A 17,494-nucleotide genomic window follows, 5' to 3' on the forward strand; every position below is an offset into this window, starting at 1 on the left:
ACATAGTCTGCAGACTCTGCACCATAAGAGAGAGAGATTGGAAGCTACGAAAAATTCACATGAAAAGGTAATACAGAGAGAGAAAGAGAGTTTTGTGAAGAGAGATGAGAGAGAGAGGAAGAACAATTAAGAGAGAGAGATGCACAAACTGCGTTCATCCCTCACAGCTTCAGTAACCGAACAATGTTTGGGTTTTGGAGGAGTTCGTCTCCTCATGTTAAATCTGTACGCTGTGCTAAGTTTTGGTTTTTTGTGTAATCTTTTATTCGTCTTAAACATCATTTAGTTGATACTTGATTGATTGATTCTCTCTCTAACTCGCTTTCTCTTAGTTGATTGTTCATTCTCTTTCTCTCTCTAGGAAAAGAGACAAGAACCATGGCTTGCAAGCAGTTTGAAGCCTGAGAATTTTGTACCTGGATTACTCATAGGTTTTCTTCTTGGATTACTTTTGGAGTTGCCGAAAATTTCACGAACCAGTCCAGCTCTGAGGCTTCCATCTACTTTGAGCAAGAAAAAGAGATTGCTTTCTCCTTCCTGTGATGAAGAACTTAAAATGGTTAATGTTCTTTTTGTGTTATCTGAACAAAAAAAAAAAAGAAAAAAAAAAAGAAACCTGTACTCTCCTCTGTTTCTTTCTTAGAAAGATGGTTCTTTTCTGTGGTGCATTTTAGTTTGTGGCTTTTTTGAGCAATTGATTAAAAATATACTTTTTTCTTGCCAAATTTTTAGATAACTTTATTATCATTAGAGTAGCAACATTAAAAAACAAAAAAGTGATTTTAAATTTATAAAGGCCTAGATGTTGAAATTCGGTCAGTTTAGATTCATTGTTGGAGGGTACTCATTTTAACAATATATAGGGTGCAAATTGATTTTTTTTTTAGATTGATTATTGAGATGAAGAGAGTGTTGGATTTGTTGCTATCCATAATATTGATCTTTTTTTTAAAGGAAACAGAAATTCAAAAAATTAGAACTCTTGGATATGTCTCTTTTATATATATATATATATATATATATATATATATATATATATATATATATGGGATGAAAGTGTATAGAATTTGTGTGCCCTCACCATATAGGAAAGGTGAATTCTTCTAGAGAGGGAGAGAGATGCAGTATCTCTTCTTAAAGACTTGATGTGTACGAAAGCTCTAAACCCCATGGGTTGATTTTTGGCAAATGAAGTAGACTTAATATGTGCGGAAGTTCTAAACCCGATAGGTTTATTTTTGGCAAATAAAGTACGAAAAATAAAACATGAAACATATACCACAATAACACAAATATTTATATGGTTCACCTCAAAAGGGCTACATCTATGGGCACGATAAACTGAAATCTATTATACCAATGAAATTTACACCAAAGATTTTGGAACAAATCTAGACAAAAACTCAGTCAGCAAATCCTTGTAAACCACTCTCTCTTCATTCTTTTTACTTTTGACAACTATTGCGGACAACACCAGATAGAGACCCCTCTCCCTTCCGTCTGTTTATTTCTGACAACCATTGTCAACAATGGCAGATAGCAACCCGAGAGCAAAGAGAAACTGACTTTCTCTCTAACTAAAAGGGGAAACAACCCAAAATATCTATGAGAAACGCTTCTCTACAAGAAACAAACATCTTAATCTTTGGAGTCTACAAGAGGTTATCATAATGTTTCTCTCAATAAGAAGCTCTCTTCTCTTTAAGAGAAAATCTTGCACATGTTTCTTTCAATAAGAAACTCTCTTCTCTTTAAGAGGAAATCTTGCGTCTTATGCATATGAGGCTTTGCCCCTCTTTCTCTTGAGGAACTCACCTTTTCCATATGGTAACCCAAATTGGGCACACAAATTTTTTGCACTTTCATCCCATATATATATGGTTAGAAGGCCATACTAAATAGGAAACTTCCTATAGATCTTACGTATATCTAAAAAACTAAGAGATATAACAAAGAGTTCTAATCTTTTTAGATTTTTATTTCTTTTAGGAAAATGATCAATATTAATCTCAATCCCACATAATATGAGATTTCTTTATGTAGGTGATTTTGGATAGCATCAAATCCAACAATCTTCACATTGATATCAAAATGATGAGATCTTCCTCACTTCGTCCAACGCCTGCCCCGATAGCAAAAATGCATTAGCTTACGACCTTATCGTTTCTTCTTCTTGAACCAGGCATTTTTCAACTTGGACTTCGGGTTATGCTTAGTGTTGTGAAGTTTGAAGGCCTTCTTCGCCTTTTTCTTCTTTGTAGGAACAAGTGAGCGGCGATGCTTCTTCGACATCTCCGCTGCAGACAAACGACGACAACAGGTGAGAGAAGTGAGAGAAAGAGAGATGGTCGTAAGTTGATGCATTTTTGCTATTGGGGCAGGTGTTAGACGAAGTGAGGATGATCTCATCAAACATCAAAGCATCACATTTCATTTTTACTTTCTGATTTCTAAGATAATGACTTAGTAATTTTTGGATTTGATTCCTTTTTTTGTTTTAGTAAGTGATGCATTGTTGTTTGATGAGATCATCCTCACTTTGTCTAATGCCTGCCCCGATAGCGAAAATGCATTAGCTTACGACCATCTCTCCTTCTCTCACTTCTCTCACTTGTTGTCGCTGTCTGTCTGCAGAGGAGATGTCGAAGAAGCATCGCCACTCATTTTTTCATACGAAGAAGAAGAAGGCAAAGAAGGCCTTCGGACTTCGCTGCTCTAAGCATAACTCGAAGTCCAAGTTGAAGAATGCCTGGTTCAAGAAGCTTATCGGGGCAGGCGTTAGACGAAGTGAGGATGATCTCATCATTTTGATATCAAGGTGGAAATTGTTGCTATCCAAAATCACCCATATAAAGAAATCCCATTTCATGTGGGATTGAGATTAATATTGATCAGTTTCTTAAAGGAAATAGAAATCCAAAAAGATTAAAACTCTTAGATATATCTCTTAGTTTTTGAGATATATGTAAGATCTATAGGAAGTTTCCTATTTAGTATGGACTCTTAACCTTATATATATGGGATGAAAGTACAAAGAATTTGTGTGCCCTATTTAGGTCACCGTACGGAAAAGGTGAATTCCTCTAGAGAGAGAGAGAGGGACAGAGCCTCCTGTGCATAAGATGCAAGATTTCCTCTTAGAGAGAAGAAAGCTTCTTATAGAGAGAAACATTGTGATAGCCTCTTGTATACTTTAAAGATTGAGAGGCTTGTTTCTTGTAGAAAAATGGTTCTTATAGAGATTTTGGGTTGTTTTTTTTTTTAGTTAGAGAGAAAGTGAGTTTCTCATTGCTCTTGCGTCTCTATCTGGTATTGTCGATAATGGTTATCAGAAGTAAAGAGAAGAAAGGGGGAGTGGTTTAAAATGGTTTGCCTGACTTTGTTTTTGTCTAGGTTTGTTTCAAAATCTTTGATGTAACTTTCATTGGTATATTGGATTTCAGTTTGCCGTACCCGTGGATGTAGCCCTTTTGGGGTGACCACGTAAATATTTGTGTTATTGTGGTATGTGTTTTATATTTTATTTCTCGTACTTTATGTGCCAAAAATCAACCCAAAGGGTCTAGAGCTTCTGCACACATCAGAGAGTGTGTGAAAAATTTTGGGTCATACAAATACCACATACATGGTTTTCTAGAAGTGTGATTTTATTCTATTATAATGGCATAATGACATGATATCATTTTCCTATATATATATATATATAGGGAATTTGGTACTTTTTTGTTACTTTAATTATGGATTATCTGAACTATTAATGTTCAAATTCCTACTTGGTCAAATTTTTTCTTTTTCAAATTTTTAATACTCTTCAATGAGGTACTGAATTTTTCATCGGTGACATTCCTTTGCTTTGTCCTTTTTCTTTTGTGGCCATTTTCCTTATTCATTGATGTTGTGTTCTTCTCCTTTGTGCATAGGAACTGCTAATTTTATTTTGCATTATTCTGGCACAAATGGGTGTGGTATAACATGCTTTTTTTATCAGTGTTTTTCATTCTTTTCCCTTGGTGTTTATCTTGTTAAATGGAATCATTCCATGTTTCAAGGCTTTTCTTTTTTCTTATCAGAAAAGGCTTTTCTTTTGCTTTTCATTATTTTTCTCTTATCATCTGAGAATGAAATTACTGATGCTAGTCATAATGACACAAACATACACATGAACATACCCACACAGCAGCCTATCACACACAGTTTCTATGTTTCCGTGAATATGTTGTTTCGGAAAAGAAGGATGATGCATGAATTTTATTTTCTTTATCTTTTGTATGTTCTATAATTTTAAATGATTACTGAGATTACTGCATTGCACTCTGAAATTATCATTGCATATCATTCTCAAGAGTTTGGGAGATATAGTGTTCTTATCTTAATAAGTTTATTAGGAACAGAAAGAAAGACAGCGACCTGGTGGCCACCCTACCCTCTCTGCCAATCCCTCTATCTCCTAGGATTGATGATGTGCATCTTGTGGGCACTTGAAATTCCCAGCTTACCTACATGACTGATATCCAAATTCACGTTTTTTGGTCATAAAAGATATAATGGGTCTTTCCTCGATAGGTTTCCATTTTTTGGTCTAATTTTTATGTTTACTTTTTGCTTGTGAGTTAGGAATTACTGGCAATTCGTGTAATATTTATAATGTTCATAGATCTGAATAGGGTTGTCTCGTTCAATGACATATTTTTAATAGCTTTTCCTTTTGTCCCCTTTTCTTCTTTGAGTATCTTACGTGGTTCTTGCGGATAAGAATTGCTGATGTATTTATTTTTTATCGTAACAAAATAGTTTGGGTCTTCATTGCCAAGTCTTGAGTTCTCCTAGGAACTATGTTAACTTGAAATTGATTTTTAAGAACCCTTCCAATAATATCTAAGATTTTTATCTGCATGGATTTCATATGCTTCTGATCTGCATTTTACCCTTGAGTTTTGTACTCATATTTATTAGTTCAAAAAAATTCAAAACCTCAAATGCCCTTGGAATTGCATTCCTTAAAATGGTATTAATTCATGACATTGCTTTAGATGTTATCTATTTGTTTCCCCCCCTTACCCTATGGCTTGTAATTTCCAGGTAGCTTGTTTAACTTAGAATGGTTGGTTTTGTATGTCCTGAAATATGCCATATAACCATTTGAATGAAGTATGTCTTATTTCCCAAATTTGATGATGGTAGCAGGTTTTGGTTGTTAGGCAAGACCTGAAGATGGGAGCGGGAAAAATTGCCTCCCAATGTGCTCGTAAGATGTTGAGACCTTTTTTTTACTTTTCCTATGAAATATATTGCCCTTCTCATTTCTTTGCATGTATGCCGCTATGGTGGTTGACTCTTAAATTCTCGATGCGTATTTTTGTATATAATCTACAGATCTTGCAGTGTAAATGCCAATTTGATTGGTATGAATAATTGGATAATTTATTTTAATAAAGAGAACTTGGATTGTACTCCCCCCCCCCCCCCCTACCCCCTCCCCCCAAAAAAAAAAAAACGAACTTGGCTTCTTGGGTTGTTGCTGTTTGGATTGGTCAGTTTAATTTTTGAAGCAAAAAGAAAAAACAAGAAAATGTCATGTGTTGTTACGTGTCCTATTTGAGTGGACCAGATTTGGCACAGAGGTTGAAAATTTTGATAGTTGAACTCTTCATTTATAAAAAGTTAATAAGAAAAGTCATTTTTAATGCTGTAAATGGATTTATGGTTGTCAAATGGAACTTAATTCATGCTTGGGTAAATTTAAGGTACCTCGTAATTTTTTTTTTTCAAGGTACGTAGTAATGTCATTTAAGGCATAAATGTTTTTGAGATACCAGTCACAAAGGGAAAGTATGCTGTAGTGTAATGGACTGTGAAAAAAACCATAGTTGATTGGGTCATCATCTTTAGTTGGAATGATGCTCGATGATGGAGAGTGCGACTCGCCAGAACATGAAATGAACCCAATGATTCTCAGTGTATCGTTGTCTATATATCACCATTCATCATTTCAGTGGGTTGGCCTCTGGTTTTTTCATGCTCCATTGGGTTATAGTGTACTTCCCAGAGAAAGAAAATGAAAAATGTTGTCTTTCACATTTTTGAGCATTTTTCCATTATATGATGCTTTATTTGATGTTTTACCATGGAAATGGCTATTTATGGGTCTAATTTGCTTCTCTGAAATTGCAGATGCAGCAACTGGCTTGTATGCAGAACTAATGAGGAGGTAATTTCTTGATCTCCCCTGCATGTTGCCAATTGCACCGCTTTTCATTATACAAAAATATCCATTTCTCTGCAACTGCTATATTCCTGAGATTATTTTTCAAATTCATATGTAATTCTAAGTTATAATTTGTCCACTTTTTGTTTTTCTGGGCTGTCATCTTTCTTAATGTGTTCACACAAAATATTTATTTTTTGACTCTATATCTTTTATATATGTATGTTTAAGTGTATATACTTGTACTTGTCTGATCTGTATATGCAGAATGGTCTATTTGTACGTTTAGATGTTTGTGCTTTGTAGAGATGTTTTTGCATGAGCAGATAGCATGCATGCATTATGCTTTGCTCATCAGCACATATTCTTGGTGGCATCCTTCCTGGATGTGATTAAACTTATTTATTGTGCAAATTCATTTTATTGATTGTTTATGGTTCAATTGAGGGACTTCCTGGATTGAGAGGGCAACATTATTGATTCTGAATTTTCAAATGTTGTAATTTATTCAGTTGATAACCTATTTAAGGAAATTCCACCTTCTTTGATGCATTTCACATTATTTATTGATTATAATAATCAGACTTATTCTACTTCTTGTGGTTTGGACAATAAGTCAACTGCTCAATATTAAGGATATTACTTAATTAAAGGAAAAAATATCAAGGATTCTACTAGTTGAATTATGCTTATTTATTTTTTGCCTCAAATCAGGCCTGAGAAAATGCATCACTTGGTCTATTTTGTTGCTTTTGATGAGCTGTTTGAAATAGAGTTGTTTCATATCATTGTAGAATTTGTTTGATAGTTTGCTAATTTGTATGTTTATATCAGTCTGGATATACTTCTGGTTAATATGGTCTGCATTTAATATGAAATGAATGGAGTATGAATTTCCTGGATTAGTTCTGTTGGAGCTCTTGTTGCACCAGTTTTCTGGAACCAGCCTTATTTCTTTCTGCTAGTAATGTTAGGGAGATCTTGTTCTGTGTTAGATACAAAGAACATGCAATTTCCTACATAGTATTCCAAACATAGGGACCATAAATTAAGAGAGACATGAGGGGAATAAAGCTGATTTCCTAGCATTGGTGTACCTCATTCAATCTGTTCCCCATGTCTTTTATTTTGATTATTTCTTATATTACTATTTCTCTTTTGTATGGACTTTCTTATATATGCTAAGAACTTCAGTTTTGGCTGTAATAATAAGCCATTGATATGTACTTATTTTATCCTATTACATCCCTCTCTCTTTACTGGTAGTGACACCGATAAAATGTTATTTATTTGAAGAATCTAATAAGACCTTGTTTCTTGCAGTCATCGATCCCTTTTGAGTCAATGGGAGCAGTGTGGCCAACCCAAGATAGTTGTCACATGCAAGAACCAACAAGAAATGTAAGAAGATGGTTTTGTTAGAATGCTCCCTTTTATTCTTTACACAAATTCTCTTCACTGCTATGGAGAAATATTTATCATATCAAATTTGAATTTGTATATTTTTTAAACACAAGAAAGAAAAATAAGTTTAACTCCGAGAATTTGGTCTATACATGTTGCATCATTTTTCTTCATATTGGTGCGCACTCTTTACTCCTAACTCAGGAATAAATTGAGGGATGCAGCTGATAATATTGGACTTCCCACATTCATAGTAGCTGATGCAGGACGTACTCAGGTACTTGGGTTTCTCACCTCTAAAGATTTCTATGATGATTGCATGTTTTCATTGTTTTCCTGATAAATTGATTGCTTTGATGATTGATATGAATAATAAGGATAATAAAACTCATTTAAACTTCCACACACCAATTATGCCTTGCATATGTTGCTCATATAGCATTGTTTTTTAATGTGTTTCTTTCATTTTTCTCCGAGTGGGTGACTTTTAAGAATGTGTTTTGAACCCAGGAACAAACACCCTACTGACCGAGAGTTCTGTTTCTCTTGTAACACTCTTCTCTTCTCACTTGGTAGAGTTTTTCTGTAATTGCTGATAAAAAATGCATATAGATAGAATTTGATCATCCCTTGAATTTGACAAGGTAATTGTTTTAAAATTTTTTGAGTCTTGGACTGGGTTTTGCTCATTCAAAAGGTATCGACTTGTGAACAAATATGGTATATATATATATATATATATATATATATATATATATATATATGAAAAATGCTAGGGTGAGCCCACTAGCTCACATGAAAAAATGAGCCCAACGGCCTCGATTGAATTTGGGCCGATCTGACGATCACAGATGTCTAGTAGTGTTTGAATTTTATTTTATTTTTTACAAATCCAAATCACTTGAAATTTGGAGTGTGCGTATATAAAAAATAGGTGAATCTTCGAAAAATATCAAAAAAATATTTTACATGAAATAAATTGACCAAAATATCACCAAAACATTTCGGGGGTATTTTGGTCAATTTGTTTTCGTGAACTATTTGTTTTATATTTTTATTCGTTGTGGCTTGATGAGAAGAACACACACTTAAAATTTCTAGTGACTTGGATTCATAGAAAAAAAAATCAAAATTCAAATACTACCGGACATCTGTGATCGTTAGATTGGCCCAGATTTAATATTGGCCGTTGGGCTCATTTTTTCCTGAGAGCTAGTGGGCTCACCCAAGATTTTTCCTATATATATATATAGGAATAGTCTTCCCAACGCCTATAGGCGAAAATGAATAGTGATTTTGCCTATCTTCATCACCGTCCAAAGTTCATCTCACGGTCACGATTGCCCGTTAGACTTTCATTTTTCATTTTTTTTTACAAATCGAAATGATCTGAAAACTGGAGCGTGTGTATATATTAGTGAGGCGCACCTAATAAAAATATAAAAAAAATAATTCGTGAAAAACAAATTGATATTTTCGGTCAATTTATTTCATGTAAAATATTTTTTTGATATTTTTTATAGATTCCTCTATTTTTGATTAACACACGCTCCAAATTTCAGATCATTCTGATTTGTAGAAAAAAAATGAAAAATAAAACACTACCGGACAAACGTGACCGTGCGATGAACTTTGGACGGTAATGAGGGTAGGCGAAATCATTGTTCATTTTCGCCTATAGGCGTTTTGTAGTATCTTCCATATATCTATATATATATAAAACTTTCGAGCCCTATCCTTTCATCCGAGAGTTTCTGTACCTTGAGTGGCTTCATGCCTATCCTGTGTTTGTTGAGGATTGACACAACTCCGGAGGTGCTGCAGGCATCCTGATGTATGCTATGGCAAACACAACCTATTCAAGATTCAAAGACAAATGATCCTTGAAGCTGATTTTTGGAATGCTGAAGTAGGAAGGATAAAGTTCCTAATGGAAGAAATTGAAATTCTTCGAGAAGAAATAATTTATTTAGTTCTTTAATTGTAAATAATGTGTTTTTATTGCAAACAATCTATTGATGTTTTCAAACAAAAGTATTTGATGATTGAAATAACTAACTATGTTACACCACTGATGATCTGTTGATCAAGCCTTTGGCGTAGCGGTGAGACCCTTGGTTTCCAGTGAGATAGGTCTTGGGTTCGTTCAGGTCTCTCTCTTGTAGACAAGCTGACCTAACCACAACCGCCATCCCCCATCCCCCATCCCCCATCCCCCATCCCCCAACCCACACCCCCTACCCCCCAAAAAAAAATAAAAAAAAAGAGAAAAAAAAAACTTCATTTAAGATCTATTCTTTCTAAGAAGAAAAACTTTTAAACAAGTTATGCTGGATTTGACTAAGAAAATTTGATATTCAAAAGATGGAAACCAACATAAACATGCGCAGATGCATTTGATTTATCTTCATCATATATATGGTTTATCTGTACATGAAAGATCAAAAGTTACTCAACTGGATTTTATAAATTGGTTGTTTATCTTATGATGTTCTTTTTTCCTTTTTTTTAAACTGTGTTTATCTGATGATGTTTTTATTATTAAATTTCATATTTTGGTCCTTCCTTACTCTCATGTAGTTATTGAATTTAAGTAATTTATTACATTTCATACTTTGGTCCTTCCTTACTTTCATGTAGTTATTGAATTTAAGTAACCCATTTGCTAAGGGTTTTCATGAGGGATGTTGTGGACAGGTGTCAGTGGGGTCCAAAACAGTTCTTGCCATTGGTCCAGGTTTACTTCCTCCTCTCCATACTCTCTATAAATTTATGTTGTTTGAATTTTATCCTTTGTTACACAGCTATCAGTATTGCAGCTACTTGTGTACAAAGTTTTGTTTATTTTCCCCAGATAAAAAATTTGCATTATTACCTTACAAGGGAAAGTATATCAGAAACTTGTTGTTTATGGTATATGCTATACAGTTGGGGCATCCACTGTCCATTTGGAATTACAGATGGTGAGATCAACCTTAGTTCTTGATGGCAATCAGTCACCTTTATATGGTGGATTCCCTGGATGGTGTACCATATGCCTTTCACAGACCATGTCTGGTATATACTTCCCTACTCTACCAAAGGTTCAGAATGCTATCCCTACTCTACCAAAGGTTCAGAATGCTATCTGACTCTGTACACCTCCCAGGGATACTTTATTTATTCGTGTTGATATAGATAGATAGGTAGATAGAGAGATAGGTACTTTTTCAGAAAACCACTTAAATGGAGCTACTGATTGAAAAAAAAAAACGGGAAAAGAAATTAAAAAAGAAAGAATAGAAAGAAGAAAAATGCTTAATCAGAGTTGAGAGCTTACATTTGAGTTGGAAGAGGCATATAAGGTATTCTTTTAGGGAAACCTCAAATAAACTCGACGAGATAATGACTATGAATATTTTTACTTAAAAATATATCGATTTCTGTGCGAATTTTATATGTGACATACCACTGAAAATATTTTATTTAAGATAATGGAATTTCATTTACCTAGAAAAAGGATACTGAAAACCTTAAACCTTAGTTATTATGAGGGTAAGTTAGCAATAACTACTTAGGTTTTATAGTGTTCATATAGTTCTTTCCAATGTTTAAAAAATCAGTAGCCCAATTTGGAATCGGGCGATCTGGATTGAGTATCGCCTGGACCGTTGTGGATCCGCTAATAAAACGGGATCCGTCCGTGTTGCTATAGTAGACTCGTCTGTATGACATCACGGATTAGACACATCACCGATCCATACCGATTTCTGACATCATCGAATGTGTATTTGTTTTGAAACAAATTTTTATTGAGATTTGATGTTTGAAAAATCACGTGGGCATGTATACGTGGCCAGTATTTTAAAAATCTCGTGGGCATGAATCGTGGTGCCCACCCACTTGCTGGGCACCTCGCAATGGTGCTGCGCTCCCCACCACGTGAGCATCCTATGTTAACAGTAAAGTGGGTTCTAAGATTTATATTATTATTTCTTCCCACAATCTAGTGATGTGTGATATTTTTTGTTACCTCCACAACGTTGTTTCCATTAATCTTTCTCTTTTATACGTGAGATGGAAATCTCTCTCTTTTTTATACGAGAGATGGAAATGTCTCTTTCTTTGTACGAAAATGCAAAATCTCTTTCGTTTATACGAGAGATGGAAAAGTCTCTCTTTCTTTATATGAGAATATAAACTATAGTCTATAAAATGAAATGGTCTATAAGATACAATTTATTTATTTTTTAGATTAATTATATTGGTTTTTTTATATTTATAATTTACAGAAAATATAGTAGATATAATTAATTTTCTAATTACAAAAAAGGAATTGCATATAATAGATTCACAAAAATTAATATTATAACTTATAATTTATAAGGCATTTTAGATTATTTAATGCATTATTTTTTCTTAATAGTTGTAAATAAGATGATATTATAAGACATTTTAGATTTGTTCTTATTTGTATATACTTATAAAATATAAAATTTTCAGTATATATTATTATAGTTAGTTAGGTTGTGATAATTTTGGATGAATAAAATGAATTAATAAATATTTGATACTTTTATGTGATACAAATTTCACTTTATATAGAAAATTATTTGTTTTATTTATAATATGGAAGTGTTTTCTAATATTTTTAAATTATTTTGATGCAATATTATAATATTATATTGTAATTGATAATTATACAGACATCTATATAGGAAATCAGCGTCTCAGTATTCACCTATTTTTACAAACTAATGAAAGTACATAATGCACCACTCCTAATTCATTTAGAAACTAAAAGAACACTCTTTTTAGAGATTTATAGTGATTTTTTGAAAACTTTTTGAGACAAAATTTGCTGATTCGGCTAATTCTCTGATCCGATCCACCGATCCGACACAGGTATGGGTGTGAACGATTCGAGTCACCGACCCATTTTTTTAAACACTGCTTCTTTCCGTAGTATTTTTCTAGTTAGTAGTCTTAAAGCGGCTAATCAATGGCTATTTTGAAACAAAGGCTGCAATTACTATTTGTTTAGAGGTTTGTCAGTGACACTGGTAGTAGCTTTTGTGTTTGTTTCCCATTAAAATGGCTGAATAGGATGCAGAGGCATATTTATAGGGCATTTGGGTGCTTGTATGCTCATTTCCCTGTATGACAATGATCTTGCAGGAGATGATAATGTTCACATTGGCATACTTATGAATGAATGAATGTATTGGTCATGTGTTTGGTGCATGCATGCGTGTGTTTTATGTAAAGCATGGGTATATGCATGAGTAGGTGTAGAACATTTGAGATGTTCGTGTGGATGTATCTGTATGCAGTCCACCCTTTCTTTCAAATTTGGATTTTATCACACGCTTACAGATTACTGTGCAAATGAATGCAGATTTCTAGCTTTTTCTGGCATGCACATTTTTCGTCTACCCCAAAGGGAAAAAGTAAACAGTCTGTTGATGTATGTTTTTGAATAGGAAACAAGGCTGCTGTGGATTCAATCACTGGGAAGCTTCGTCTTCTTTGAATATGTAATCATCGTCTCAGTAATTTAGCTACTGTAAGCTCAAATTGCATTACCCTTCTGCTCGGAATGGTAATATTTCTTTGTATCAGAAATTTTGGAGCACTTATTATTTACTTGGTTTCAATGAAAGAACCATTGAGGCACGTTCCTACGCCTGAGTTCCATCTTTTGTTTCCTTTAGGTTTTCTTATAGAACTTCTTTTCATGTATAATCAGGATGTTTGTGTGAATCATGCTTTATCTTATAATGTTTTATTCTGTATCAGGTTATTTGGAGTTAGCAATTATTATACTTAATGACGTGGTGAAGAGAATTCCATGGATGGTTGAATTTTTGCCAACTAACATGTGTGTTATTATTGCTGAATCATATTAACCTCAATTGTAATTTTGTGGACATGATTTAATCCATTCTGTTGTGAACCAGTTTTGGGCAGGGTGCTTTTAGTCATTGTCAAGGGACTTTTTGGAAGCTTAGATACAGGTCCTGATCAGGGCTGATATCAAACTCCGTGAAAATGTGTAAAATCAACTCGTGACTAGTTTTTTATATTGATTACCAAAGATGAACTTCTGCATTTTTCCAATGTAAAGTACACCAATATCCATATGACCATAAAAAACATGTGGTTGCATGTGTTATTCCTGCTCAATCGATGAATGGATGGTGATGGAGAGTGGACCTTATTGGAACATGATGTAAACCAAGTGTAGCTCTAAGTCTCCCTCACATGTATCTATTGATTGGATGGTTATAGACACTGCTGATCATAAATTTGTAAGGGCTATGTGGATCATGCTATTTTTCTTTGTTTCATATTTGGAAACTTAAGTTTCCAAAGCATTCTAACACAACACATGCAAGTGGAACAGTATGTGGTACACAACCTGGAGATCTGCTATCTATCATCGTCGTCAATGAACGGAGGAGATCCACTGCCGTTCTGCTGACTTGTAGTGCACCAGCTCATCTTCCCAGTCCATTTATGATGATGGATGGTGGATGGGTCTGCGTATTGCTACCGTACACAAATGTGTACTCTCACCGCTGCTCTGCTGACTAGGAGTGCAGCAACTAAGCTTGCCCATCCATTTATGATGACAAATGGAGGAAGGGGGGGCCTGTGTATTGCTATGATAGCAGTGATTGCAAACTCGGCTGGCTCATTGCTGAGTGAATACTTAGGTGTGACTCCGGTCATTTAAATTTGTTTTTAAAAAAAAAACAGAAAAATATATAAAAATGTGGAGTCAATGTATATAAACTATATACGTAATTGGGTTATTTTCTACAATGATTTTTGAGTTTTTCATATCATTTGTCTTATTTTTATATGGGATTCTCTACAAAGAGACCATCTATTTTTTGTAAAAATGGAGGGCACAATCATTTTTGTCCTTTAAATTTCAAAATAGGTTGTTGTTCGAATGCTATTGAATTGACACAAAGTTCCAATTTTTTTTTTTCGGATTTCATGATTCATTCCAAACCATTCAATTTGACATCTAATGAGTGAGAATGATTGTGACTTTCATATACAAAAGATAAGTAAATTATATAAACGTGCTCTTAACATGCTATTTCGTAGTGATCTATAACTGCATGTTTTTTCTTTTCATGTGATATTGACAATGCAATTTGTTAGACCTACCTTACACGAGCCAGGAGTTTGAAATCTCATTCTCTAACAAACATCATCTAATCAATGGAAACTTCAATAAATGGTTAAAACTGAGTAGTTTTCACATCTACCGGTTTCTAGAGTTTCGGGTTATTTTAAACATGGGTTCCAAACTTTCCAGAATTCCAGATAGGTTATCGAACATGAATTGATTTCCATGGCTTTTAACACGCTTTTTGAGTTTACTGAGATCATTTAAGCCTACTTTTGAGAATTTCCGGGGCAAAGTTTGAGAATGAGTTTTTCAGGAAAAATGGGAGTCTGAAACGGTATTATGACAAAGATGATTTTCCATCAATTCACGTTTCCTATGGCGTATGGGCTCTTCTTCTGTTTTCACAAAAAGAAAATAAATTTTTAGAAATCTCCTTTCCTGGCAGAAATAACAATGGACTTTTTCATAAAATATCTTTTATGAAGAAATTTGACTATACTTTTCCAGGACGACTTTTTCAGGTGAGAAAATAAAAAAAGAAATCAGGCGAGTTTTTGGCCTGTTATTTATGCAAAATGACTAGCGAGCAATTTTATTTTCCGGCCTTCGAATAAAGAAGTCCGGCGATATTAGGATGAGATGAAGCAGAATATATTTATGAAATGGTATGAAACTCCAAAAATAAAAATTTTAGAAGTGCCTCATATCTTGAAGCTTTTACATCAAATTGGTTGATTTAATCTATGTTCATTGAAATTTGAAACAGAAAAATAATATCAGATTACTACATATGTTTATAAATTATATATTGAAATTAAATTTTTTTTATTATTGAGATGTATTTATTATTTTTTTTTTTTTTGAAAAAAATACTTTCCAAATTAATAAAATTGTCATTCTAAATTCATATAAATTTTAATTCATTTGTGTCTCACTTCCCAATTTTCATATTATCATAGCAAAAATTTCTTTCCAAACTAATAAAGATCTATTCTGAATTCACATAAACTTTAATTCAATGATGCCTCATTTCTCAACATCGGCCATAAAAACCAACCAACAACTTGCTGCATCAATTTGCAAAGCCACATCCACCATGGAATCAACTAAACAACTACCTCAGCCATAAAAACCAACCAACAACATGTTGCATCAATTAATGATTCGCAATCTGAACTTCTTATCAATCTCCTCCCATGTCAAATTAAAAGTAGATGTTTTGTGTTAGTATTTAATTTTCCACTTCAATATCATATATAATTGAAAGTCATAAAAATATATAATTGAAAGTCATAAAATGATCATAAAATGGATCACTTTCATGTGATAAAGAAGGGAAATAAAAGCTTACTGTTTGAATACATAAAATATCAAGATATCATTTGATTCGCACTGCCCCATCAGTATTTAATTTAGATTAATATATGAGCATACGCAGGTTCATGAACAAATATCCCAACCATCAGTATTTAATTTAGATTAATATATGAGCATACGCAGGTTCATGAACAAATGTCCCAAAGGCATGTGTTTTTCTCTTGTCGCGTTTGGCAAGCAGCAAAATGCATTTCCTTAGAGACATTTTTTCTATTGCTCCGCGACACCCAAAAGTGGGCATTTAAAGTATAGCTATCGAGATCGGACCGGATCGGACTGGATTATCTAGTTTGATTGGGTGAACTATTGATGAATGCCTTGGTCAGTCTTGTCTAAAATATAAACCTGGTTTACTCTAGAACTAGTGAAAGTTAGTAATTGATTGGTTTTGAAAGGTAAGATTGTCCAGTTTTGACCAAATTCACCGGCTAAACAAATTTGAGAAAATCTTTCAAATATATTTTATATTTTTAAATTATTATTTTTAAACAACATGTTGTATCAATTGACAATTCGCAATTTGAACTTCTTATCAAATCCTCCCATTGTCAAATTAAAAGTAGATGTTTTGTGCCAGTATTTAATTTTCCATTTCAATATCATATATAATTGAAAGTCATAAAAATATAGAATTGAAAGTCATAAAATGATCACTTTCATGTGATAAAGAATTGAAAGTCATAAAATGGAACACATTCATGTGATAAAGAAGGGAAAGAAAAGCTTACTGTTTGAATACATAAAATATCAAGATATCATTTGATTCACACCGCCCCATTAGTATTTAATTTAGATTGATATATGAGCACATTCACATAATACGCACGCTCATGAACAAATATCCCAAAGGTATGTGTTTTTCTGGTGTCGCGTTTGGCAAGCAGCAAAATGAATTTCCTTAGAGACACGTTTTTTCTAATGTTTCGTGACACCAAAAAGTAAGCCTTCAAAGCATAGCTATCGAGATCGAGATCGGACTGGACCGGACCCGATTATCTAGTTTGATTGGGTGAACTATTGATGAATGCCTTGATCAGTCTGGTCTAAAGTATAAATCTGGTTTGCTCGAGAACTGGTGAAAGTTAGTGATTGATTGGTTTTGAACAATAAGATTGTCTAGTTTTGACCAATTTCACCGGCTAAACAAATTTGAGAAAATCTTTCTAATATATTTTATATTTTTAAATTATTACTCATATTTTTTAAAATATACTTCAGTATAATCTATTAGTAGTTGATCTAGTTTTAACTGGACCAAGCCCTCGTCCCCCAACTATGTGGTCAATCCGATTCTTATCACTATGACCAGAAGTAAGAGGCTAGGGTAGCAAAATATTGCTTTGACTAGCTATAATTACAAATCAATTCTATGTGTCAGA

General features: G+C 33.6%; 1 protein-coding gene across 26 annotated transcripts; it reads left to right on the top strand.

Annotated features, from left to right (window-relative positions):
- Positions 1-57: 57 nt before the first annotated feature.
- Positions 58-13,699, top strand: LOC18443386 (Peptidyl-tRNA hydrolase II (PTH2) family protein). 26 transcript variants are annotated; one of them, XR_016055621.1, is made up of 11 exons: positions 58-225; positions 362-559; positions 2,635-2,818; positions 5,185-5,245; positions 6,172-6,208; positions 7,529-7,606; positions 7,814-7,886; positions 10,307-10,346; positions 10,538-10,666; positions 13,072-13,190; positions 13,388-13,699. XR_016055621.1 is itself a non-coding variant. In XM_088866911.1 (11 exons), exons 4-10 carry the CDS (start codon positions 5,212-5,214, stop codon positions 13,119-13,121), a joined length of 441 nt encoding a protein of 146 aa, XP_088723037.1. In that variant the 5' UTR covers positions 58-225; positions 362-559; positions 2,635-2,818; positions 5,185-5,211; the 3' UTR covers positions 13,122-13,125; positions 13,388-13,699. The 26 variants fall into 26 exon arrangements, 12 of the variants coding, with proteins under 12 accessions (XP_088723037.1, XP_088723039.1, XP_088723040.1 ...); XR_016055631.1 differs by lacking the exon at positions 10,538-10,666 and adding an exon at positions 2,262-2,320 and having other exon boundaries at positions 7,834-7,886; positions 13,072-13,154; positions 13,388-13,438; XR_016055632.1 differs by lacking the exon at positions 10,538-10,666 and adding an exon at positions 2,262-2,320 and having other exon boundaries at positions 7,834-7,886; positions 13,072-13,125; positions 13,388-13,438.
- Positions 13,700-17,494: the final 3,795 nt, after the last annotated feature.

This window comes from Amborella trichopoda, chromosome 5 (genome assembly GCF_054954075.1).
Source record: "Amborella trichopoda isolate Santa Cruz 75 chromosome 5, AtrichopodaSantaCruz75HAP2 v2.0, whole genome shotgun sequence".
Taxonomy (NCBI): Eukaryota; Viridiplantae; Streptophyta; class Magnoliopsida; order Amborellales; family Amborellaceae; genus Amborella; species Amborella trichopoda.

Excerpts from the sequence above, each read along its gene's own strand:
- LOC18443386 (XM_020673037.2), top strand. The coding sequence starts at position 184 with ATGTTTGGGTTTTGGAGGAGTTCGTCTCCTCATGTTAAATCT. Across the intron at positions 10,347-10,537 it reads AGTTCTTGCCATTGGTCCAG|TTGGGGCATCCACTGTCCAT; the intron begins GTTTACTTCCTC and ends TATGCTATACAG. Across the intron at positions 10,667-13,071 it reads CCTTTCACAGACCATGTCTG|GAAACAAGGCTGCTGTGGAT; the intron begins GTATATACTTCC and ends GTTTTTGAATAG.